This window comes from Rana temporaria, chromosome 3 (assembly GCF_905171775.1).
Source record: "Rana temporaria chromosome 3, aRanTem1.1, whole genome shotgun sequence".
Lineage (NCBI taxonomy): Eukaryota > Metazoa > Chordata > Amphibia > Anura > Ranidae > Rana > Rana temporaria.
In genome coordinates, this window is record NC_053491.1 from 476,544,191 (window position 1) to 476,571,182 (window position 26,992).

The window sequence follows — 26,992 nt, forward strand, 5'->3', positions numbered from 1 at the left end:
GCTTATGCATGTGATCTTCCCGGATGCTTCTCCTAGGGATCTGATAATCGATCATGTCCACAGGATAGCTAAGCCCTCACACCTAGCAGCAACAGTCCCCAGGTACATTTTGATGAGGGTACACTTTTTCCACGTTAAAGAGAGACTGCTCTCAGCCGCCAGAAACGGCCCACCATTGCAAGCCTCATTTGAGGGAGTCCAGCTTTTCCCTGACCTCTCTAAATACACTCTACAGCTAAGGCGACAACTGAACCCGATCACCAAAGGCCTTTTCAACCATAAGATCCAGTACAAATGGCGTTACCCGGCTACTCTGCTTGTGACCAGAAATGGCGCCAAACATGTGATCCAGGACCTGCAGAAGGGACTACGTCTACTCCACACCTGGGGCATCCTCCTGGAACCTCCGCAAGCACATGCACCTCTGAAGGAACAGCGACATCCTCACCCACCACGTTGCGACCCTGAAACTTGTGATGAGGAACCGGAACAAATGTCCTGAATACCTATGGGCCTCTACATCTACATTTAAGAGACTCTCCCTGGCACTCAGCTCTCTTCCATTTTTTTGTTACAGCTGATAACTAACTTTCGTTTCCCCTCTCCAGTGGTTTAGTTGGAAATCTCATTCCTCTACTCCATCATTTGGCTCCGTTGGTGGATACCCCACCGTTAGTTCATACTATTTGAGCTCCAGTTTTTCTTGCTTAATCAGTTTTGTTACTAACTGTGTTACCTTTACAGCTACTACGTTACGTGTGCAGGGATCTGCACCCCGGAGATCTACACTTGATGATGACCTTCACAACATTCTTTGGTACGCTTGATCAGACCAACTCAGCCTCTTCTCCGAACTGTAAGTGACTTCCCACCTCATTGTGCACCCACAGCCAATCCCTAATGGCGATCAAGGTCCTGTCCATTAATGCCAATGGGTTGAACCATCCGGCAAAGAGACATTCCCTATGGAAGACAGTGTTCGATCTGAAATGTGACATACTATGTGTTCAGGAAACACATTTTATCTCTACTGGGGCACCTGCTTGTGCTAATAGACATTTCCCTCATACATTTTCAGCCCCCTACACGTCCAAAAAGAGGGGGGTGTTTATAGCAATAAGAGATACTGCCAAATTCCTTTTGAAACACGTTGAACTGGACCCTGATGGCAGGTACATTGTACTTGTGTGTAATGTGAATGGCACTGATTACACCCTGGTTAACATTTACGCCCCCAACGTCAGACAGATCAGATTCCTCCATAAGGTGATGAAACTTGCACTCCCCATTAAACAAGGGCGCCTTATCTTATGCGGGGACTTCAATCTAGTACTGGAAATCCTCCTGGATTCCACCACTGCCTCTAAACGCAGAGAATCTCCTCTTAAAAAATGTATCGCCTCACACGATCTGTTTGACGTTTGGAGGTGTTACCATGGCTCTGAGCATACTTTTCTCCCCTCCACAAAACATATTCACGCATTGACCTGTTTCTTACTGACAAGTGGCTTCTGCAATCAGTCAGCGCATCTGTGATCCACACCACGACCTGGTCGGACCATGCCCCCATTACTATCACTATCTCTTTTGCCCCTGGAAGATGTCATCTCATTGACGAAACGGCGTAGGGAGGAACGGCGTGCTGACGTCATCACTGTTTGCCCGCGACTATCCGGAAGGAACGAGCGGATTATACAAGCCGTCCGGCTTTACATTTAAACACACGCCAATGTACTACTTTGGACATGTGAGTGCATAATTTTGTTTTACCAATAAATCCTTTTGTTAGCAGTACTACTCTATGTTTGCCCTTCTTGTCTTCACTCCTGGGTTTAACGCATGAGTGCGTTCTGGCTAAGGATTATCCATTTTTTCCATCTGGTGTGGAGGAACCTAGCTGGGGAACGGAGGTTATCTATCAGATACAGTGCTACATGCGATTTATTATTTGGTGTTCGGTAAGCAGAATATTTACTTGAGGTGGAGGTGCTTCAATCAGCTGTCTTACACTTGCTGTGGATTTTCTTTCCAACACAACTCGGGTGCTTTCATGAAGATTTTTTAACGTTCAACTATTTCTTAGCTGACCACAGCTATATGGACTATTATTTATTTCTGTGCACCATTTCACTTTTGTATTTGTTGCACATTTAAGCACTTTGTTTATTGCAGTGTGTATAATGTTTGCCATATCATGCTGGTATTGACTTACATACACACACCATACTAGCAGCGCAGCATTTATTCCTTTTACTATCACTATCTCTGACTCACAGTCAGTTAGACCTACGTTTGTTTGGAGAGCTAACAACTATATCTTGCAACAGCCTTCCTTCTCTCCGGAAATCTCCGGCCACCTAAATGAATACTTTGACACTAACACGGGCTCTGTGCCCGACCCAGGCGTGGTGTGGAACGTGCATAAAACATTCGTCAGAGGCATATTGATTAAACTAAGTTTAGATCATAAAAATACTAGATCGTTAAAGATAGATGCTCTTGTATCACAATTAGACACTTTAGAACGACCTAACAAATCCAGCCCAGACCCGAACTGTTCCGCGCGACTATTATCCCTGAGACAGGAACTTAGGCTCCTCCTATTGCAGTCCTTTGAACGTACCCAAAGGAAACTAAAAGCGGTCTCCTACTCCACGTCCAATAAAGCGGGTAGAGTCCTAGCACAACGCATTAAGGGGCGGAGGTTGAAAAATAAGACCACATCTTCCACCCACACATGAAAGAACAACTTAAGAACCCACAGGATATCGCTGATGCATTCAGCGCATACTACAGTGACCTGTACAACCTGCACACTGACCCTGACACGCACCAGCCTACATCTGCTAAAATAGAAAACTTCCTCAGCCACATTAGACTCCCGTCCCTTACGTCAGCCCAGTTGTCCAAACTAAACGATCCATTTACCATTGCAGAAATTATAGCTACCATCAAATCCTTGCCTTCGGGAAAATCCCCTGACCCCCGATGGCCTCACCGGGGAATACTATAAACAATTTGCCCACCAACTAGCGCCAGCACTGACTACGTTGTTCAATGACGCGGCCATTACCTCCAATTTCCCATCTGAATCCCTACAAGCTCTCGTTGCGACCCTGCCCAAACTGGGGAAGGATCCGACGACGCCCCAAAATTTTCGTCCAATTTCGTTTCAAAATCTAGACCTAAAGATCTACGCGAAAATGATTGCCACAATACTTAATATCATGCCAATGTTGATCCACAGAGACCAATCGGGTTTCACCACCGGCAGACAGGCGTCCGACTCCACAAGACGGGCTATAGACATCTTACACCATGCTGAGACTAGTGGAACACCTTCTCTGCTCTTAGTTTTGACGCAGAGAAGGCGTTTGACAGGATTCACTGGGGTTATCTCCGAAAAGTCCTCCAGAAATTTGGCTTTCAAGGTCAAATACTAAATGCCTTACTTGCACTGTACACATCCCCGTCAGCGCATGTGTTCTCAGCGGACATGCTTTCCCGACCATTTACTATAACGAATGGTACCAGATAAGGATGCCCCCTATCCCTGCTGATCTTTAACTTGCTCATTGAACCGCTTGCGGAACATATTAGACAAAATCCAAACGTTACTGGGTTCAAAATAGGCCCTATTTCCCACAAGATCAGTCTATTTGCTGACGACGTCATCCTCATGCTGACTAATCCGACTACGTCACTGATGGAGGCACAAAACACCCTCCAATAGTTCAGTAGAATATCCTATTACAAAGTCAATGCCAATAAATCATATATACTTGACTTAGGTCTAGACGCCACCACTAGGAACCTCCTGCAAACACAGTTTCCCTACACATGGGCGGCCACAAAATATCCTATCTTGGGGTCCAACTGACGAGATCCACTAAACACCTATTCAAAAGCAACTTCAAACCCTTCCTAGCTACGCTTCAAACCGACACTAATACACTGGCCAAACATGAGCTCTCCTGGTTGGTTAGACTGGCAGCGTTGTAAATGATGCATCTCCCTCAGCTATTGTACTTGTTTCGGACAATCCCCATACCCATCCCATTGCCCTACTTTCAGTCTCTCCAAACTATCCTGAATAAACTATTGTGGCAAGGCAAAAAACCACAGTGCGCTAAACAGCTACTCACTAAACACAAACTAGTGGGTGGTGCAGGGTCCATCAACTTTAAAGAATACTACTGGGCTGCAATACTTACCCAGCTCAAGGATTGGTTTCTTCCTTGCCCCCTTACCCTTTGGGGACAGTTGGAATCCACAGTGGTCAAACACCACACACTCCATACCTGGATTCTGGGAGTCCCCTATGGCTCATTAGTCTCCAAATAACTTCCCCCCACGATGAAAGCTTTGGTTTCGGCTTGGAAATTTCTGGTCCAACAGGGTGAACTACATCCACATTTGTTTCAACCCTCTCTCCCACTGACTGTTCTAGAACATTGTACAGAAGACCTTATGCTGTCCCATTGGACATCTTCTGGTATACTCCACATACAAGACATCTTCCACAGCATTTCGATGCTCACGTTCCCCCAGTTACAGGAAAAATGTAAACTTAGACACATGGAGCTCTTCACATATATTAGGGTTAAACATTGTCTCTCTCAGAGGCCCAAGCCATGTTATTCCATTCCTCCTAAAGTATGGTCGTTTTTGAACGACGCAGCCTCAAAACAGAAAGGAATTTCTGTTTTCTATGATACGTTTCGTCAAAAACAGGTGTTCACCAAAGCCAAACCTCATGACCATTGGGATATAGACACAGGTCAAACACTTACTGAAACACATTGGCGCTATGCACTCAGATCCGTATACAAATCCACTCGCAATGCGACACTATGGGAACTCACAATAAAAATCTCTCTCCGCTGGTACCTCACACCCGCTAAAATAGCTAAGTTCGGTAAAGATATCCCCGACTCCTGCTGGAGATGCAAAACAACCAAGGGTGACATCTTCCACATCCCTTGGACATGCTCGTCTATCAGGCCATACTGTGTGAACATTTTTCAGATTTGATCAGACATAACTGGTACCACCATACCTCCTTCCCCAGCACTGGCACTGCTCAACATGCATATTGACCTGATCCCCTAAAACACGAGACTGGTAGTCACTAACATATTGCTCGCAGCCCGATTGAGTATAACTAGACCCCAGACGGATACCAATCCGCCGACAATTGAAAGTACTATTGACTTGGTAAACCTACACTACAACTACGAGCTGACAATGGCCTCGAGTACGGGAGGATACGCTGAGACACACGGGAAGTGGCTTCCGTGGTCCAGATGGACCGGGGCGGTGACTTTTCTGTGAACCCGGCATTTGTTTTGGTCTGAATTAGTCTTTTGGTCGAAATGTCTTTTATTCTCTTTAGTCTTGATTATTTTATCTCTTATGTGCATTTATCGCTAAACCGTAATATCTCTCACTTTGATGTCTGTGGTTTATGCACTGTACACTTGCAAACGATTGTAAACTGCTACTTTTCTTGTATCGTCCGTTCTGACTCTTGACGGAAAAATGGAATGTATTTTGATCGCTATGTTCATGTATCTGTAAAACCTAATAAAAACTATTGTTTAAAAAAAAAATTAATGGCATCTCAGTCTCAGTCCATAGGGTTCAATATTGAGTTGGCCCACCCTTTGCAGCTATAACAGCTTCAACTCTTCTGGGAAGGCTGTCCACAATGTTTAGGAGTGTGTCTATGGGAATGTTTGACCATTCTTCCAGAAGCGCATTTGTGAGGTCAGGCACTGAGGTTGGATGAGAAGTCCTGGCTTGCAGTCTCCATTCTAATTTTTTCCAAAGGTGTTCTACCAAATTGAGGTCAGGACTATGTGCAGGCCAGTCAAGTTCCTCCACCCCAAACTCGCTGATCCATGTCTTTATGGACCTTGCTTTGTGCACTGGTGCGCAGTCATGTTGGAACAGGAAGGGGCCATCCCCGAAATGTTCTCACAAAGTTGGGAGCAGGAAATTGTCCAAAATGTCTTGGTATGCTGACGCCTTAAGAGTTCCCTTCACTAGAACTAAGGGGCCAAGACACACTCCTAAACCTTGTATACAGCCTCTCAGAAGAATTGAAGCTGTTATAGCTGCAAAGGGTGGGCCAACTCAATATTGAACTCTACGAACTAAGACTGGGATGTCATTAAAGTTCATGTGCGTGTCAAGGCAGGTGTCCCAATACTTTTGGCAATATAGTGTATATAAAGTGAAAGGAAAGCTGAAGTTAGGCTTTAAAGCCTAACTTTAGCTTTTATTTAACTTTAAAGAGTTTCTGAGAAATAATTTACTAGTATTGCATTGTATTGATTATTGTATTTTGAAAACAAGTCACAAACATAAACCCAGATTGTGATTACTCTCTATGGAATCTTTAATCTGCAAAGAAACATATAAATGTTTGTGTGAAAATAGGTTTCCTATTCAGTCAACTGAGCTTATCCACCGATACACATGATGTGCTTTACACTTATATATAAGATACTTATTATTATTATTATTTTATCTCTCCCTCTTTCTACTTTTTCTTTCCATTCGTGACTTCATCTAGTTCTTATTTTTTTCCATGTTAAATAGTAACACTGGTTAAAAAAAAAACACCTACGAAGATGATTTGTTGAACTAGTATTTAATTTATGATATTATATTGACATATTTGACAGTATTTTCACTCCCTTTGTTTTTTTATTTTTTTTATTTATTCCATGCTCAATATAAAAACTGATAGAAAACTCCCTCATGAAGAAATTCATGTAATATTGTTACACTTTTAATATTGACACCTTTATTTTCTGTTATCAAAAAGAAAAAAAAAAGAAAAAAGATTATACATTGTTTTTTGTTGGTTTATTTAAAATGAAGTTACATTATGAAAAAAATATGGGTTTTCATCAGAGATCAGTAAATAGAGTAAGTACATTTTTTTTTTCAGACTAAATTCACCAAGTTATAATGCTTTAATTAATTGAAATAGTAATCAAGACAAATGAGAATTTCTATAATTTGATCCATCCGTTTTCTTTGCATTGTGTAGCATAGTTTCCCACTACTGTCATGGCATTAAAGTATACCTAAAGCCAAATAATGTCTACCATATATACTCAAGTATAAGCCGAGGCACCTAATTTTACCACAAGAAAATGGGAAAACGTATTGACTCGAGTATAAGTCTAGGGTGTCCATCAGCATGCCTCACTGTGCCTCACTGTGCCTATGTGCATGCTTCCCTATGTCTATGCCTCACTGTGTCCATGCCCCACTGTGCCCATGCCTCACTGTGCCCATGCCTCACTGTGTCCATGTCTGATTGTGCCCATGCCTCACTGTGTCCATGACTAGAACATGGGAGTCTGACGATTAACATAGGAGTCTATGGAAGGGGTGCCCGGCTTTGAAAAATCAGTGCTCCCAGCCGTAGGTCCTTCAGACATCAAACTTTGCACAATTGTAGAGGAGAAATTGCGCAAAATGTGTGCCAAGTTCTGGGTCCAGGGGACCTACAACCGGCTGGTACATAGTCCCCAAATCACCAGAGAAATTACCATTTAACACAAGAGTCTATGGAAGGGGTGCCCGGCTTTGAAAAATCGGTGCTCCCAAGCCAGAGGTCCCCCGGACAACAAACTTTGCACACTTGTAGAGTGGGGCTACATGTGTGCCAAGTTTGTACAGGGTCCACAAAATCCGGGAGATCAGGTGCAAAAAGGTGACTTGAGTATAAGGCGAGGGGGGAATTTTCAGCACAAAAAAATGTGCTGAAAAACTCGGCTTATACTCGAGTATATACGGTATATATAGTAATGCCCTTCTTCCTGTGTAAATGTACATATGTTTTTATTTGTTCCACTTCTCCTCAATGATTATGTAATGTATCTTTTATGCATTTCCTTGTATATAGAAGATTTATATATGCATTCATCTATTGAAGTGCTTTGTTCTCGTTTATATATGTTCTCATATACATCTATATAAATGTTTCATTTAGATTATCATGTTAATTGTCGCATGGTATACATAATTAATTTCAACATGAGACGTTTATATGTATTTACATATACACAACAATTTTTTCCGTCTCATGCGTTAGAAAATAATATGTATTCTTTCCCCAGCTACATATACAGAAAATATCATGTATTCATTTTTATTGCTTTCATTTCGCACTTATTGCTTCTTGGTTATTTAACCAGATTTTACATATATCTATTGCTCATGCCCCTTTTCACTTCCGTTTCACTCATTGACATACACGGATGTATACACTAATTTAATTACTTCATTTTTTTTTGTGAATAATGCATCCCTTTTTCACTTTCGGTCCTTTTGGTATAGTACAATTAGACACCATGGGGTAGATTCACAAAGAAAGTACGCCGGCGTATCTATTGATAGGCCGGCATAATTTTAAAATTTCAAAATTCCCGCGTCGTATCTTTGTTTTGAATCCTCAAAACAAGATACAACGGCATCTGGGTTAGATCCGAAAGGCGTACGTCTTTGTACGCCTTCGGATCTTAGATGCAATTTTTCGGCATCCGCTGGGTGGCGTTCCCATCGTAATCCGCGTTGAGTATGCAAATGAGCTATTTCCAACGATCCACGAACGTACGACCGGCCGTCGCATTTTTTTACGTAGTTTACGTTTGGCTTTTTTCCGGGCGTATAGTTAAAGCTGCTATCTGGTGGCGTACTCAATGTTAAGTATGGCCGTTGTTCCCGCATATAATTTTGTAAATTTTACATTGTTTGCGTAATTCGTACCGTGAATGGGGCTGGACGCCATTTATGTACACGTCGAAAACAATGACGTCCTAGCGACATCATTTGGAGCAATGCACCCTGGGAGCTTTGACGGACGGGGCATGCGCAGTTCGTTCGGCGCGGGGACGCGCTTCATTTAAATGAAACACGCCCCCTACCCGCCCAATTTGAATTCCCCGCCCTTACGCCGCGAGAGATACACTACGCCGCCGTAATTTACGGCGCAAATTCTTTCAGGATTAAAAGAAAAGAAAAGTAAGTTACAGCGGCGTAGCGTATCTGACATCTGCGATGGGCGCAGCGTATGTATGTGGATCTGCCCCCAAATTTTTATCTATATGTGTCCATTTATTTTTATTATTACCACCGCAAGGACCCTATATTCATTTTTCTTTATGCATTTATTTAGGCACATATGATACATTTTTCATTTTATTCTATTACATTATTATTATTATTATTATTATTATTATTATTATTATTATTATTATTATTATTATTATTATTATTATTATCTTTATATTTCTTCATTTTTACATCATTGACACATGTCCACTAGCAATGCACATATGTATCCCTACACAATCTAGGTTTTTATGTGAACCCATGAATTTTGTCAGTGTGTGGAAAGTTCATCTATGGTATTAAATTGTAAATTGGAGGCTATGCATATATATATATATATATATATATATATATGTCTGCTTTTGAATATTTTTGTGCATACACATGTGACCCTTGTTACCTATTTAAATGTGGGTGTGTTTTTCCACCAATTTACCCCCATTTGTTATTGGTTAATAATGGTCACATGTCATGTTTAGGTATCATATATATTTTGGAGGATTTTAATCACACATCAGCCATGACTAAGCACTAACATAGTGCGAAACATGTCGGCTGTCCCCTTCTGTAGCTGTGTTTTGTTTTGTATGCCTACTTTTATCAAATAAAGAAAACTTTCTGAAGTTCTTTTGGAGTGCGGCTGTCCATCTTCTCCCAATTCTCTACATTATGTGATTTTTCTTATATGAAACATTAACTAAAAGAATAGAGACTGTCCAATTAGCAAAGAAAACATTCACCAAGCTTATTAAATAAGATGAAGCCATTTTCACCTTTCACCTCAATCAACAAAATGTTGTTAGAATTTTTTTATTTTTATTTTTGTATTTCCCTTTTCCCAAGCTGTATTAAAAGTCACAGGTTCACCTTATTTTACTATCAATCATTTTGCAGAGCCAACATATATTATTTCTGGTATGGTTAATACATAAAAAAATATATAAATATTTTTTGCTTCCACACAGACCACACATAAAGGTAATGTCACCACATTCTTCTTTTTGGGATTTAACAGCATGACCGTATATAATCTGCTGCTCTTCACCTTGGTCCTTATTATATACATTGGGACAATATGTGGAAACCTTTTGATCATCATGTTGGTATATTACAGCAAGACCCTTCATTCCCCCATGTACTTCTTCCTCTCCCAACTCTCTATATCTGACATCATGCTGACCACATCTATCGCTCCTAACATGTTAAATATTGTTCTACATGAGAGGACCTCCATATCCTTTTCTGGTTGCATCGCTCAATATTATGTCTTTGGCACAATAGAAGTATTTGAATGTCTCCTTCTGACAGTGATGTCCTATGACCGCTATCTAGCCATCTGCTCTCCTCTGCAATATACCTCCATTATGAAACAAACACTTTGCATTCAACTAGTTCTTGCATCCTGGATTTTCAGCTGTTCTATGGCATTAATACCAACACTTGATGTAAGTCAACTAGAATTCTGTGGACCAAATGTTATTGACTATTTATTTTGTGATTTCAATCCTCTTGTGGAACTTTCCTGCTCAGATACATCCAGAGTTCAAATTGAAGCCACCTTGTTGTGTGTCCCTGTGCTAATATTTCCCTTCCTAGTGATAGTGGTTTCATATACTTACATTGTTTTAACAATATTAAAGATATCCTCCTTTTCGGGAAGACTGAAATCCTTTTCCACTTGTAGCTCCCATCTCACTGTTGTGTTTATATTTTATGGAACCCTAGCTGCTGCATATATGATTCCAAAGAAAGGACAATCACAAATGATCAGTAAGATAATGTCCTTGTTGTATACAGTGTTTACTCCCTTTGTAAACCCTTTCATATACAGCTTGAGGAATAAAGACATCAAGGACAGTTTAAAGATGTTGGCCCGGATTCAGAAAAAATATCGTATCTTTCTGCGGGCGTAGCGCAATTTATATGCGCTACACCGCCGTAACTTAGTCAGGCGAGTAGTGTATTCACAAAGATCTTGCGCCTAAAGTTACGGCTGTGTAGCGCATATGGGCCGGCGTAAGCCCGCCTAATTCAAAATAGGCTTGTCGGGGCGTGTTCTATGCTAAATAATCATGACCCCATGTTTTTGACGTTCCTAACGAACAGCGCATGCGCCGTCCGTGAAAGTATCCCAGTGCGCATTGCTCCAAATTACGCCGCAAATTGTCAATGCTATTGACGTGAACGTAACTTACGATTGCAAATTTCTAAATTTTTCCTAATATTCAAATTTACAGAATTTTCAAATTTCAGAATTTTTTTGAATATCCAAATTTCAGAATTTCAGAATTTTTCCGAATATTCGGAAAATTTGAAATTTCGGAAAATTTGGAAATGTGAAATTAGAAAATTTGAAAATTCGAAAATCCCAAAAATCCCAAAATACTTAATTTTGGAAATAAAAAAATTCAAAATTTCGGAGATTTGGAAATTCTAATTATCCGTAATAATGAATGCCATACTTAACTGAATGGAACAAATCAAATTAATAATAATAAATAACAATTATAATAATAATAATACTAATAAAAAACATATTATTATTATTATTTATTATTATTTTGTTTTGCTCCATTTGTTTAGATGCAGCATTCTTTATTTCGGATAATTCGTAACTTTAGATACATTTGTATTTGTTACATTTACTAACAGACAAATTTGAAAGAAAATTCCAATACCTATAATGTAATAGTTAGTTATTTTTAGTTAATTAGTTATTATTTAGAATTTTTGGATTGCCGCTCTACCTAATTCTCAGATTTTCATTTCTTATTTTCGGAGTTTCAAATTTTTTGGAATTTTGAATTTCCGAATTTTCAAATTCCGAATTTTCTAATTTTCAAATTTATGACTTTCCAAATTTTCTAAATTTCGAATTTCCCAATTTTTTAATTTACGAATTTACTTTTTATTTTTATTTTTTAATTTACGAAAAAACAAAACAAAGGCAATGCACATGTCTAATTTTGTTATTTTTTAAACCTATTTCTAATAAAACCTACTACACCATAAGAGCTCTCTTTGGTGTGCTTGGTGGAATCCATTCTCTGGTTTATTCAACAAAGAGCATGCGCCGTCCTTGAAAGTATCCCAGTGCGCATGCTCCAAATTACGCCGCAAATTGTCAATGCTATTGACGTGAAAGTAACTTACGCAAAGCCCTATTCGCAAACGACTTATGCAAACAACGTAAACAACGCAAAATTCGACGCTGGCCCGACGTCCATACTTAACATTGGCTACGCCTCATAGAGCAGGGGTAACTTTACGCCGATAAAAGCCTTGCGTAAACGACGTAAAAAAATGCGCCGGGCGGCCGTACGTTTCTAAATCGGCGTATCTACCTAATTTGCATATTCAACGTGGAAGTCTTGGGAAGCGTCCCTAGCGGTCAGCGTAAATATTGCACCCTAAGATACGACGGCGTAGGAGACTAACGCCGCTCATATCTAGGCAACATTGAGGCATATCTGATTCTATGAATCTGACGCCGAGATGCGACGGCCCTTATTCGGAGTTACGACGGCGTATCTGGAGATACGCCGATGTAACTCCTTTCTGAATCCGACCCGTTCTATATAAACATAACCTTATTCAAAACCTTTGGTAAAAGTTCAATTATTTAGATATATCTGTTTAAACTTGTAGAGAACTTGATGTGCATTGGTGTTCAAAAATTAGACTACTTATTGACAAAATGTTTAATAAAAAAATTACCAGATTAACAAAAAAAATAAAAATTATATATATATATATATATATATATATATATATATATATATATATATATATATATATATATATATATATATATAGGCCCAGATTCAGATACAAATGTGTATCCGCGTATGGTATTCAGAAAGATTCTGCGCTCGAAGTTACGGCGGCGTAGCGTATAAGGGTCGGCATAAGCCCGCCTAATTGAAATGTTGAAGATGTGGGCGTGTTTTATTTAAATTATGTGTGACCCCACCTAATTGACGTTTCTAACGAACGGCGCATGCGCCGTCCGTGAACGTATCCCAGTGTGCATGCTCCAAATTACGCCGCAATAGTCAATGCTTTCGACGTGAACGTAAATTACGCACAGCCCTATTCGCGAACGACTTACGCAAACAACGTAATCGATGGAAAATTCGATGCTGGCCCGATTTCCATACTTAACATTGCGTACGCCTCATATAGCAGGGGTAACTTTACGCCGGAAAAAGACTTACGTAAACGACCTAAAAAAATGCGCCGGGCGCACGTACGTTTTTGAATCGGCGTATCTAGGTCATTTGCATATTCTACACGGAAATCTACGGTAGCGGTCAGTGTAAAATTGCACACAATTATACACCGGCGTATGCAAATTACGTCGGCGGAGGAAGCCTATTTTTTAAGCGTATCTGCCTTTCAGAATCGGCGTAAGGATACGACGGCACAGTTTTAAAATTACGGCGGCGTATCTGGAGATACACCATGGTAAATTGTATCTGAATCCGGGCCATATACTTCTACCGTACTGAAGCAATGCTTAATAATAAATTGGTATTTAATTGGTCAAATGTAAGTTCCTAAAAAAGGCCTAAACACCCTTCAGACCTTTGTTTTTGTTAAAATGTCTGCTTTATGACCTCTAAAGATCTATTGATCTAAAAATAGTTTTTTAGCTACTTACTGGACCATTCTTAGCAATATCCCTTTTTACTTGCCAGCCACTGCTAATGACATTCAATATTCAACAGTCTCTTCTCTGACTGTACTGTACTGTCCTTAAAGTGATACTAAAATCTAGTTTTGGTTTTCATTTGAAAATAACAAACATGTTACAGTATCTCACAAAAGTGAGTACACCCCTCACATTTTTGTAAATATTGTATTATACATTTTCGTGTGACAACACTGAAGAAACAATGTTTTAATGATGTCATCAACATATAACCCCACAGATGTGTGTATATCATGTGATTACATACACAGCTATCAGGCATGCCACCCTTGGCACTTGAAGGCCATATTACTGTGTTATATACAATTATATTAACCATCATGTATCCATTATGATTATGTGTTTGTTTACATGTACCTTTTTATCCATCATGCTTCTACCTTGTGCAATGTATGTGTATATACATGAAATTATTCTATTACTACAATTTTGTTATGAATAAATACTTTTTTTACTCTCACCTCCGCATTTCAACTGCTTAATTTAAAGTCCCAAATTTCCTTTTTCTATGAACACTGAAGAAATTATACTTTGCTACAATGTAAAGTAGTGAGTGTACAGATTGATTAACAGTGTAAATTTGCTGTTACCTCAAAATAACTCAACACATTTAATGTCTAAACATCAAAAGTGAGCACACAGCTAAGTGAAAATATCCAAATTGTATACTTATACATTGTATACTTACCTCCTGTGTGCACTTGGTTTTGCACAGAGCAGTCCAGATCTTCCTCTTCTCAGGACCCTCTTTGGTGCTTCTGGCCCCTCCCTCCTGTCCAATACTCCGACAGCAAGCAGCTTGCTATAGGAGCACCCGAGCAGAGCAGCTGCTATGTGTGTCCATTCAGACACGGAGCCGCAGCCCGGCCCGCCCCTTCTCTCTCCTCATTGACTCACAGACTTTGATTAACAACAGCTGTAGTCAATGACGCTCTGCTGCTGTCTCAACCAATCAGAAGGGAGACTCCCAGACAGCCGAGTCTCTCGTGCAACATTGCTATATTGGGATGGGGCTCAGGTAAGTATTAGAGAGGCTGAGGGGGGCTGCTGCAGACAGAGGTTTTTTTTTTTTTTTATCTTAATGCATATATTGGCCGATTCAATGAAAACCGTCTGACATTTAACTTATGTGTACGGCAGCCTGTCTGACATAAGCCGGCTGTTTGGACGGATTTGCTGAACCAAATGGTGTTGACAATGGAGCCTATGGTGCCACTATTCCTCCAGCATGGTGTTAGATACCATCTGTGAATGATTTTCTGATAGGATTCCCAGTGAATGGTACAGTGGGATGCTTTAAGGGTTTGTCATGGATATGCAATAAAGTCTGGCAGCTTACCTGTCTCCATGTGTTGATTAGAGGCCTGACTCTCTTCCTGTCTGTCTTTTATCACCTTCCTCCCTGTATGGCTCCACCCCAGGCCATCACGGGAAGCCTACATTACCTGTTGCACTGCAGGTCTGCAGTGCTGTTCAACTTTGTTTGTAGCTTGAGTTTCTGTCTGCCGTGTGATACGCATCACTATCGCTTGTCCTGGTTGCTGCTTCCCCTCTCTCCCTGCGGAGCGTGACCTAGCGGATCCCAGGGGTCGCGACCTGGATCCAGCTGCAGCGAAGGCCATCCTCACCACTAGAGGCTCTGGTGAACACAAAGCTGGGTCTTAGACTCCGCTCCCTGGGGAATCCTGGGCTCACGCTTCATCTCTGATTGCAGCAGTTGGCTATAGGGTTCACTACCCTGTGGTGCATCCCTGACTCCAACGGGGTGCACTTGTCACCTGGCCACAGGTGACCTGACAGGGTTTCTCTAAAAGCTTGTAGCAATTGATCTTAGTTGAGAGAAATATTCAATTCATTAGCCCATTTAGTTAGGGAGTGTACTTGAGAGCAAGGTTGGGTATCGCTAGTGTGGGAGTACTTCTAGGGCAAGGGATGGAAAGGTAATATTGAAAAATGTCAGGAATGCAGGTGTATATGGCTCTAAGGGGTATCGGCAATGTTCTAGCAGGTGAGTTTTGGGAGTAAGCGACCAGAAGTTTTTTTCCAGGCCAATAGGGAGGCCGAGATTGTAGGGTTGGTCTTTCGTGGGACTGTAGTGTATCCTGCTGCCATCAGTACAAGGTAGCCTGCTAGGGTAGCAGGCTGAAGGTATGATGCTTTTGTAGTGGACCATATTTTTTTGGGAGTAGGATGCCACCAGAAGTATAATTGGTGTAATATTGATGCATAGTAGTAGTCCTATGGCACATTTCCTGTGGGGCCTGGTTAAAATATAGCTGGCACATCCAGGTGGCTTAGAGTCCCAAATAAATGTAATTAATTGTCTCTGGATTGAGGTTAGGAGGGAGCGCTGGATAGGTATAATTAGTGTACAAAATATGTATAGAAGCTTAGACAGTATGATCATTTTGAAGGTGGCGATACATCCAAGTGTTGATAGGCCTATACAACGTAGTGCTTTCAATAAAGTAGGCAAGCTTTGGAAAAAAGCATGGTAATTTGAATCGATTAGGTGTTTTGGGTTGGGGGTAATCTGTATTCCTAGGTAGGGGATGGATGTGGTCGCCCACGTGTAGGATAGATAGGATTTCAGCTGGGCAGATATGTGAGGTGGTAGATGTATAGGGAGGATTAAGGATTTTGTTGTATTGAGTTTGTAGTATGATACCACACTAAATTAGTGGAGGGTGTCCTGTATTGCTTGTAGGGATAGTAGGGGGTTAGTGACAATCAAAACCACATCGTCAGCGAATAAGCTGATTTTGTGGTCCATGCCGTTGCAGGGGATACCTGATATTTGTGGATCAGATCTAATTTTAGAGGCTAAAGGTTCCATCAGTAGGGCATAAATGAGCGGGGAGATCTCGAAAGTGGTGAACATAGTCCCTCCAGTGGATACTCTAGCTGATGGGTTGGAGTATAGTGACATGATTGCGTCTTGGAACCACCCCGTAATGCCAAATTTAGTTAGTACTTTAACATATAAGGAAGTCAGTTTTATTATAAGGCAGTTGATGAGGCATCTTGGTAACAATTCAATGCTGTTGGGCGTAGGAAAAGTACTCTCTGTGAGCAATTATTCACAGAGGAAAGGGGTCTTGAGCATCCAGGTGAAACAGAAAACTAGAGGCTGGTATGGGTTAGGGAGGGAATAGAAAGAGGGAACCCTTTACTATTACGGGTTCAATGTGCAGTATTTCTGCGGTTACCTTTCAAACGGGGGGGGGGGGGGGCAAGTGGATTGAAAATTAGGCTTAGGGGATTTATTGATCCTCTTCGATCTGGCTGTAGACACCTTGGTGCCAGGCTTGGCACAGTCACATGTGAGTGCAAATTTTTGATTAGGCATGTGCAATTCGTTTAGTTCCAAATTAGTTTTTTAACAAATTTAGACAAATTTGTTAATTGCGAATATTAAAATTTTCAAATTTCCAAATTTTTCCTAATATTGAAAATTACAGAATTTTTACATTTCTGAATTTTTTAGAATATCCAAATTTCAGAATTTCTGAATTTTTCTGAATATTCGGAAATTTAAAAATGTGAAATTTCGTAAAATTTGGAAATGTGAAATTTAAAAATTAAAAAATTCGAAAATCCCAAAAGTCCCACAATTCTTAATTTTGGAAATCAAAAAATTCAAAATTTTGATTTGGAAATTCTAATTATCCGTAATAATGAATGCCATACCTAACTGAATGGAACAAATCAAATTAATAATAATAAATAACAATAATAATAATAATACTAATAAATAACATATTATTATTATTATTTATTATTATTTAGTTTTGCTCCATTTGTTTGAATGCAGCATTCTTTATTTCGGATAATTCGTAACTTTAGATAAATTTGTATTTGTTACATTTACTAACAGCCAAATTTGAAAGAAAATTCCAATACCTATAATTTAATAGTCAGTTATAATTAGTTAATTAGTTATTATTTAGAATTTTTGGATCAACAGTAATGGTGGCAATCAGCGATTTTTAGCGGGACTGCGACATTGCAGCGGACAAATCTGACACTAAGTGACACTTTTTGGGGACCAGTGACACCAATACAGTGATCAGTGCTAAAAAAAAAAAAGGGGGCGGAGCTAGCCGGGATCCGAGATGGCCGCGTGTTAACCCAGCTCCTATAAGCAAATAAGGGACCTGTTAGGCCTTGTACAGACGAGCGAACATGTCCGATGAAAACGGTCCGCGGACCGTTTTCATCGGACATGTCCGCTCGGAGATTTTGGTCTGATGGTCCTACAGATTTTGGTCTGATGGTTGTACACACCATCAAACCAAAATCCCCAGCTCCTACACCAGCAGTGACAACCCGGCTCACAGTGGACCCCAGAGGGGACATATACCCCCGAAAACGCGGCGTTCCAGCTCCGGGAAGCCCAGGGACCCTATCCCTGCGATGACGAGGCGTAAAAACGCCGGTAACCGGCCCACCAAACTCACCGAGTTCTTCAATATGGAGCGCAGACAAGATGGCGCCGGATCTTCCTCCACGCCGCTTACAGGCCCTAAGATTCGTCCGGCCACTACAGGGAATCTGCACAAACGGAGCAGCCTTCCCAGGAGCATGTCTTCCCCGCCGGCCACCCCCTCATCTGGGAGCCCTGAAAAAGCCAGATTCAGGATGGACACGCCGGAGGCCGCACATGAGGTGAGCTCATTGTTAGACTCAGGGGAGGACACAAGGGAGTTGCCAGACTCCATAGAGGGGTTCCCCACCACTAATAAACCGGTTATGGACACTGTGCTAAAAGAGATGTTGGTCTCATTGAGGAGCTCTCTCCACTCGGACATGATGTCCTGTGTCCACAAATTTAGCACAGAACTCAGAGGGGTGGCAATCAGGGTGTCTCACATAGAGGACAAGATGGGAGAATTTGCCTCTACCATTAATGATCTTGTGGATGCAAATGATGGCAAGGATGATGATATTGAGGCTATTAAGGCAAAGATGGCAGAAATGGAGGACAGGTCTAGGAGGAATAATGTGAAAATGAGAGGAGTGCCTGAATCTGTTAAACCTCAGGAGCTGCGTAAATATGCCTCCCAATTGTTCTCTGCTATACTGCCTGACCTGTCCAAACTGGACTGCACCATTGATAGAATACACAGACTCCCCAAACCTGCATTTCTAGCTGACAATGTCCCTAGAGATGTGATTCTGCGCCTCCATTTTTATCATGCTAAAGAAAAATTGATGGCTGCATCCAGACAGAGGGACAACTTCCCGCCAGCTTACGCGAATCTCCAATTTTATGCAGATTTGTCACAGTTTACCCTACAAAAGCGCAGAAATCTCACAACTATCACCAAGGCTCTCAGGAACCATAACCTGGTGTACAAATGGGGGTTCTCTACCAAACTTATAGTCACTAAAGACAACCGTGATTATGTGCTGGACTCAGTTGACAGGGGCATGGCCCTACTGAAAGATTGGGGGATAATTCCCGAACCACACCATACGTCACGGCAGAGAGGGGAGCGGGAAATGTTGATGCTGAATGGCAAGTAGTGGATCGCAGGAACGCCAAATCCCACAACTGACCCTTCTGGAGGTTTACAATGATGCAACAAAGCCGCTGAGGAGGAGTTGCTTCAGCCGGCTTAAATTTCAAGTTTTACTTGAGTTTCCCCGTTCTAGTTAATGAGCGACTATTGATAGTCGCACACAGTTCTCTCTTCAACTTTTGGCTGCATGCTGGTGTTATGTTACCCTGTTACTCACCTTGACTTTTTCTCTTTTTGTTGCTGTCTTTTTCATTTTTTTTTTATTATGCCCTTCCAAGCAATACTTCTCTCCACACCTGGCTGATGATGATGCGGGTTCCACCTGCTCCAAGCGTACTGAAAATGGATTGGATGCCTGACCGCTGGTCGACGGATATGTCCACTGAATCATCCACTGTGAGTACATTATTGAAAATATCAGTGCAAAAAAAAAAAATGCACTGTCACCATATAAATGATACTGACAGGGAAGGGGTTAACATCAAACGGTTAAGTGTGCTCCCTGAGTGTGTTTTATTACTGTGTGGTGGATGGACTGACTCAAGGAAGAGAGAGACATCTGTGTTCTTGATTAGCAGGAATCACAGATGTCTCTCTTCCTGTCTGACAGAAGGATATGCTGTATTCGGCCGGCAGGGGCGGATTTCACAGAGGCTGCGCCGCGCGCCAGAATTTGAAATCTCTAACTAACCAGGAGGTCGGAGGAGCACACCACTGGAGCAGGAGTCAGAACTCAGAGGCTGAGCAGCATGCGGCGTCGGTGGAATGGAGGCGACTGCTGCATCCAGGCAATACAAAGTTCACAGGGGAGTCGGGGACAGACAGAGTGACAGACAGCTCAGCCGACAGTGACATCAGGTGATGGTGGCAGAGGGGGATCCGATGGAGGCAGGGGGTGATGGTGGCAACGCAAAGGGGGACGATGGAGGCAGGGGGTGATTGGAGGCAGGGGGTGATGGTGGCTGCGGTGGCACCGCAGAGGGGGGTGGAGGCAGGGGGGGTTAGTGGCAGGGGGTGATTGGAGGCAGGAGGTGTTGGTGGTACCTCAGAGGGGGATGGTGGCACCACATAGAGTGGGGAATGGAGACAGGGGGAGTGTCACGTACCTTACCAGAGGCCGAAGTGCTGAGAGGGCTTCCCTTGCGACTAAGTGCAGAACGCCCCCTGGAGGTGACACAGGGGGTGCTATGCCCAGAGATGCAGGAGTTGCCAGCTGCGACTTGCTGAGTTGATGTTGGAGATCAGCAGTAGACCAGGATACGTAGTCAGGCAGGGGTACCACGGAAGTACCAGATGAGGTAGACTGGCAGGAAAACCCAGGGGCGGAGTCAGGAGCCAAGCCGGTAGTCATACACAGGAAACAGGAAGTGACTGGAACAGGTCAGAAGGCAAGCCAAGGTCATACACTGGAACAAGCAGACAGGAACAGAACACAGGATAAGCCGGGAAACAAGCTTGGGGTCATGCACGGAGAGGGCTGGTCAGGCAAGCCGGGTCGTCAACAGGGAACACAAGGAAACAGGAACAAGAGCTCAGGATCACGTCACGGGCTGAAAATCATGCAGCAGTTGGTAACTGCTGCAGCAAGCTTTAAATAGGGCACTGACGCCAGGAGCCCCACCCGCATTGCATGCGCACTCGCGCACACGCGTGCGCAGTAAAGAATACTGAATTCGCACTGTGCTCGTTGGTCCGTGCAGGGCAGGTCTGCCAGTTCTTCCACAATTGGTTCTCTGACAGGGAGATTGTGGCACTGAAGAGGGGGATGAAAGCAGAGGGGGCCTGGGGGAGATTGGAGGCAGGGGAGATTGTAATTTAGTAACTTTTGTGAAATGCCAGTAAAAACGTGGCTGTGCCAGTAAATTCCAGGTGTTGTGCCAGTAAATTTCAACACTAGGGGGGAGACGCTGAAGGAAAAGGTAAGTGAACCTACAATGCACTAGCTTAAAGGAACCTATTTAGAAAATAAAAAACAAACCTTTACAACCCCTTACATGTATTTTTATCATTTAAAGGGACAGCATACTTTTTTACTAGTACAATTTTTTTCAGTCCCAGAGTTGCAGCAGTTCTATATTCATTTGTTTTTGAGCCGAGGTTTTAGCAAGGTGATTGGACACAGCAAGAGCTTGCCAGCAGGTTTCAGCCAATGATTTTGGCTGGAACCTGCTAATCGGATGTGGCCAATCACAGCACAGAGTTTTGTGTTTACAAACACACAGAACTGTGTGTACACAAAACAACAATCTGGTTATTTTTTTCAACCTGAAAAGCTGGGAGAAAAAGCAGACTGTAAAAAAAAAAAACAGCACAGTTAAAGTACTAAAGGTTCGTTTAAAAAAAATAACAAACATGGCTCTCTCAGCTCCTCCCCACATCAGATAACCCGCTTTGGGAAGATCTCTCCCAAGGGGGTTACCTTGCCGGTGCCCTCCTGTGTCCAGCATTCGGCGTCCATAGCTGCCGAATGCAGGACTCGGCGCCGCCCCCCAGCGCCTGCATCATTGGATTTGATTGACAGCAGCGGGAGCCAATGGCTGCGCTGCTATCAATATATCCAATGAAGAGCCGAGAACCCGTGGCGATGGTGGGCAATTGCCAGCTAAAGTAGCGCTGTGCTGATTAGCAAAAAATGCCCTAGTCATCAAGGAGGTAAGACCTTCCAGCGGTCAAGTGGTTACCAGCTTGCCGACCACACACTGCAGTTTTACTGTGGCAGGTTGGCTAATATAACGTGATGTTGCTCTGCGCCCCCTGCTCGCCCCTGGTGCTGATGTGAGTGCCTGGAGGGCGCGATCACCTCCAGGCACACACGATCGCTCTTCACAGAGCGAGAACCGGGAGCTGTGTGAACAGTGATCTATCATTTCCCCTAGTCAGTCCCATCCCCTCTTCAGTTAGAACACACTTTAGGGAACATAATTAACCCCTTGATCGCCCCCTAGTGTTAACCCCTTCCCTGTCAGTGACATTTTTACAGTAATCAATGCATTTTTATAGCACTGATCGCTATAAAAATGACAATGGTCCCAAAAATGTGTCAAAAGTGTCCGAAGTGTCTGCCATAAGTTTGCAGTACTGATAAAAATTGCAGATCGCCGTCATTACTAGTAAAAAAAAAAATATTAAAAATGCCATAAAACTATCCCCTATTTTGTAGACGCTATGGGCCAGATTCATATAGACTTACGACGGGCATATCAGTAGATACGCTGTCATAAGTCCGAATCCGCGCCGTCGCAACTTTAAGTGTATGCTCAAGCTGAGATACGCTTAAATGTTGCTAAGATACGGCCTGCGTAAGTCTCCTACGCCGTTGTATCTTAACTGCCTATTTACGCTGGCCGCTAGGGGCGTGTACACTGATTTACGTCTAGAATATGTAAATCAACAATATATGCTTATTCACGAACGTACGCTTGCCCGTCGCAGTAAAGATACGCCGTTTACGTAAGGCGTTTTCAGGCGTAAAGATAAACCACCAAAAACATGGCGCAGCCAATGTTAAGTATGGACGTCGGAACCGCGTAAAATTTTTCACGTTTTACATCATTTGCAAAAGTCGTCCTTGAATGGGGCTGGGTGTAGGTTACGTTCACGTCGAAAGCATTGACTATTTGCGACGTGATTTGGAGCATGCGCACTGGGATACGTTCACGGATGGCGCATGCGCCATTCGTTAGAAACGTCATTTACGTGGGGTCACACTTAATTTACATAAAACACGCCCACAGCTTCAACATTTGAATTAGGCGGGCTTACGCCGGCCCTAATACGCTACGCTGCCGTAACTTCGGCCACAAAATCTTTCTGAATACCATACTCACCTCTTAAAGTTACAGCGGCGTAGCGTATAGGACAGTGATGGCGAACCTTGGCACCCCAGATGTTTTGGAACTACATTTCCCATGATGCTCTTGCACTCTGCAGTGAAGTTGAGCATCATGGGAAATGTAGTTCCAAAACATCTGGGGTGCCAAGGTTCGCCATCACTGGTATAGGAGATACGCTACGCCCGCATAAAGGTATCTGAATCTAGCCCTATAACTTTTAGGGAGTTCTCCTACTTAGAGTATATTGGTCTTGGGAGTCCAGCACCAGCACAGCTTCCGGCTTGTTCCTGGGGACCTACTCCATCCATAGATACTGCAACCTACTGGGCCCACGCTTCCTGCCAAAGATTGCCTTGACATCTGTCACATAAAGCCTTGATCGATCTCTTTTGGCATACGCCATCAGTGGTCAATCTGTTCCGGTAAGCCTGCACTTTTATCGGTGGTGGGACTGTCACGCTATTAAGTCACAAACTTTTTTTCACTCACCTGAAGGATTTGTTGATGACGACGATTTTCGCTATATACATCCAATCATCTCATAGGACTCCACATTTCATTTTGATATCACATTAGGTGCAATAGACGTTTTGCCAGTTTGGCACCGTTTCCTTCACTTTAAGGGACTCACATATATTTTGTTTTGTGTTTCACATTTATCAATGTTTCATGCGTTTTATTTCATCACACACCATATGGTATTTGATATTCACTATATCATTTCAAGCGCTACACTTATGTATTCCTAACTTTTGGGCAAACCAATCAATAAATGCTTATTGCGATTTTTTTTTACAAAAAATATGTAGAAGAATACGTATCGGCCTAAACTTAGAAAAAAATAAAGTTTTTTTATATATATTTGGGGGATATTTATTATAGCAAAAAGTAAAAAATATTGAATTTTTTTCAAAATTGACGCTCTATTTTTGTTTATAGAGCAAAAAATAAAAACCGCAGAGGTGATCAAATACCACCAAAAGAAAGCTCTATTTGTGGGAAAAAAAGGACGTAAATCTTGTACGACCGCGCAATTGTCAGTTAAAGTGACGCAGTGCCGAATCGCAAAAAGTGGCCCGGTCATTGACTAGCAAAATGGGCTGAAGTGGTTAAAGAAGTAACTGGACTTGTCTGTCTCCCTAACCACAGAGCAAAAATTATTTAATAAAGCTTTCCAAAATTATTTTGTTGTATATCAATTGCCTAAACAGGTTTCTTTTTTTTTTTTCGTTTTGGAAAACCACCTCAATTAATTAATTTATGGAAACATTATTATTTGTAATCATATAAATAAACACAGAGGGATAAAGACTATTCTCTGTAGAATAATGAAAGCTTCTTATATATACATGTGTACTGTATAATTATATATATATTTGTGTGTTTAGATTTGTGAGGATAGACACGTTTCTGTAAGATATTATTATATCTTCTGTCAATAGAAAATTAGCATCCCTTTTTTGCTCATGTCCCGTTTAATTATTCATTCATCAAAGCACAATCTAAGTAATGCATATGCAACTGTTATTTAACACTTTTTGTGCTTTTCATTATATTTCAAGAACATTTTAACTGCGTATGGATTTTCACCAGAGGTCAGTAACAAATATTGTAAGTATATTTTAATAAATTTCATGTTCACATAACTGTTATCATGGAAACTAATTGCACAGTGTACTATGTCTTCTCTGCTTTTAAAACTTTGTTCTGTAAGGTTATGATTTTTTTTATCGTTAACCACTTCAATACCGGACACATTTGCCCCCTTCCTTCCCAGGCCAATTTTCAGCTTTCAGAGCTCTCGCACTTTCAATGACAATTGCGCGGTCATGCAACACTGTACCCAAATTAAATTTGTATAATTTTGCTCACACAAATAATGCTTTATTGTGGGGTATTTATTCACAACATTTTTTTTTTTACATAAGCAAAAAAGAGCGAACGTTTTTAAAAAACAAAACAAAGGGGGTTATCCACAAAAGGGATACGCCGGCGTATCTACTGATACGCCGTCGTATCCCTGTTTCTATCTATGGAACTGATCCACAGAATCAGTTTACCATAGATAGGCAGAAGATCCGACATGTGTAATTGAATTACACTGTCGGATCTTAAGGATGCAATTCTAGGCCGGCCGCTAGGTGGCGAGGCCATTGTGGCCGGCCTAGAATATGCAAATGAACACTTACGGCGATCCACGAACGTTCCGACGTTGTTTACGTCGAGTTACGCCGCGTAAAAATAGGGCTGAGTCCTATTTGACTAAGCCCTATTAAGTATGGCCGTCGTTCCCGCGTCGAAATTTTCAACTCTACGTCGTTTGCGTTAGACGTTCGTGAATGGCGCTGGACGCCATTTACGTTAACGTCTAAGCAAATGATGTCGGAGCGACGTCAGTTAGCGCAATGCACGTCGGGTAAGTTACCCGACGGAGCATGCGCAGTACGTCTGGCGCGGGAGCGCGCCTAATTTAAATGGGAATCGCCCATTTGTATTAGGAACGCCTTGCGCCGGATGGAGTTAAGTTACACCGCCGCAAATTTCCAGGTAAGTGCTTTGTGGATCGGCACCTAACTTGGGAGATTTGCGGCAGTGTAACTTAACTCTGAAAAGTTAAGTTGCGCTCAGCGGCTGTGGATCTGGCCCAATATTTTCTTCTTTCTATTAGAAAAGAAATCCAATAAAATCAAATGTTGTCATAAATTTAAGCCAAAGTGTACTCTGCTATATGTCTTTGGTAAAAGAAAATCCCTTTAAGGGCCAGATCCACGAAGCAGTTACGCTGGCGTATCTATTGATACTCCGCGTAACTTCTAGGTTGCTCCGGTGTATCTTTGTTTTGTATCCACAAAACAAAATACGCCTGAAGCTGGGCTAGATCCGACTGGCGTACGTCTTAGTACGCCGTCGGATCTAAGGTGCATATTTACGCTGGCCGCTAGGTGACGCTTCCGTCGATTTCCGCGTCGAGTATGCAAATTAGCTAGATACGCGAATCCACAAACGTACGTCCGGCGTAACGTTACCCCTGCTATATGAGGCGTAGCCAATGTTAAGTATGGACGTTGTGCTAGCGCCGAATTTTCCGTTGTGTACGTCGTTTGCGTAAAATGTTCGCGAATAGGGCTTTGCGTAGAATGACGTTCACGTCAAAAGCATTGGCTTGTTGCGGGTTAATTTGGAGCATGCGCACTGGGATACCCCCACGGACGGCGCATGCGCCGTTCAGAAAAAACTTCATTTACGTCGGGTCAAGATGTATTAACATAAAACACGCCCCCATCTCATTCATTTGAATTGTGCGCCCTTACGCCGACACAGTTACACTATGCCGTTGTAACTTACGGCGCAAATTCTTTGTGGATACGGGAAATACGCTGTAAGTTACTGCGGCGTGGGGTGTATCTGAGATACACTACGCCGGACGTAAAGAAGCGCCGCACTATGTGGATCTGGCCCTAAGTGTATAATAATTGGTTTGTGTGAACACAGACAGATGTATGCAGATGATCATGTACAGATGTGCAAACAAAAACATTGGGTGATATGGCGCACTCTGGGTAAGATTCAATGATGCAAGGAGAAATATGGGCGAGGGGAGAGAGGACAAGGTGGTGGAGTTAGTTTGTTTAAAAAATAGTTTTTATGGGGGAATTAATCCATGTAAGGTAAAAGTATAACTGTTCAAAGAAGGCTGCCTGTTCAAAACAAGTGTAGAAGTAAAATAACTCTGTAATAGGGATGATCCGAACACCTCCCTTTTCGGTTCGCACCAGAACTTGCAA

General features: G+C 42.1%; 1 protein-coding gene across 1 annotated transcript; it reads left to right on the forward strand.

The window, feature by feature from the left end:
- The first annotated feature begins 3,203 nt into the window (after positions 1-3,203).
- LOC120930725 (olfactory receptor 493-like) lies at positions 3,204-16,663 on the forward strand. The gene is made up of 3 exons (XM_040341899.1): positions 3,204-3,431; positions 10,101-11,002; positions 16,633-16,663. The coding sequence occupies exons 1-3, from the start codon at positions 3,204-3,206 to the stop codon at positions 16,661-16,663; spliced, it is 1,161 nt and encodes a 386-aa protein (XP_040197833.1).
- The last annotated feature ends 10,329 nt before the right edge of the window (positions 16,664-26,992 follow it).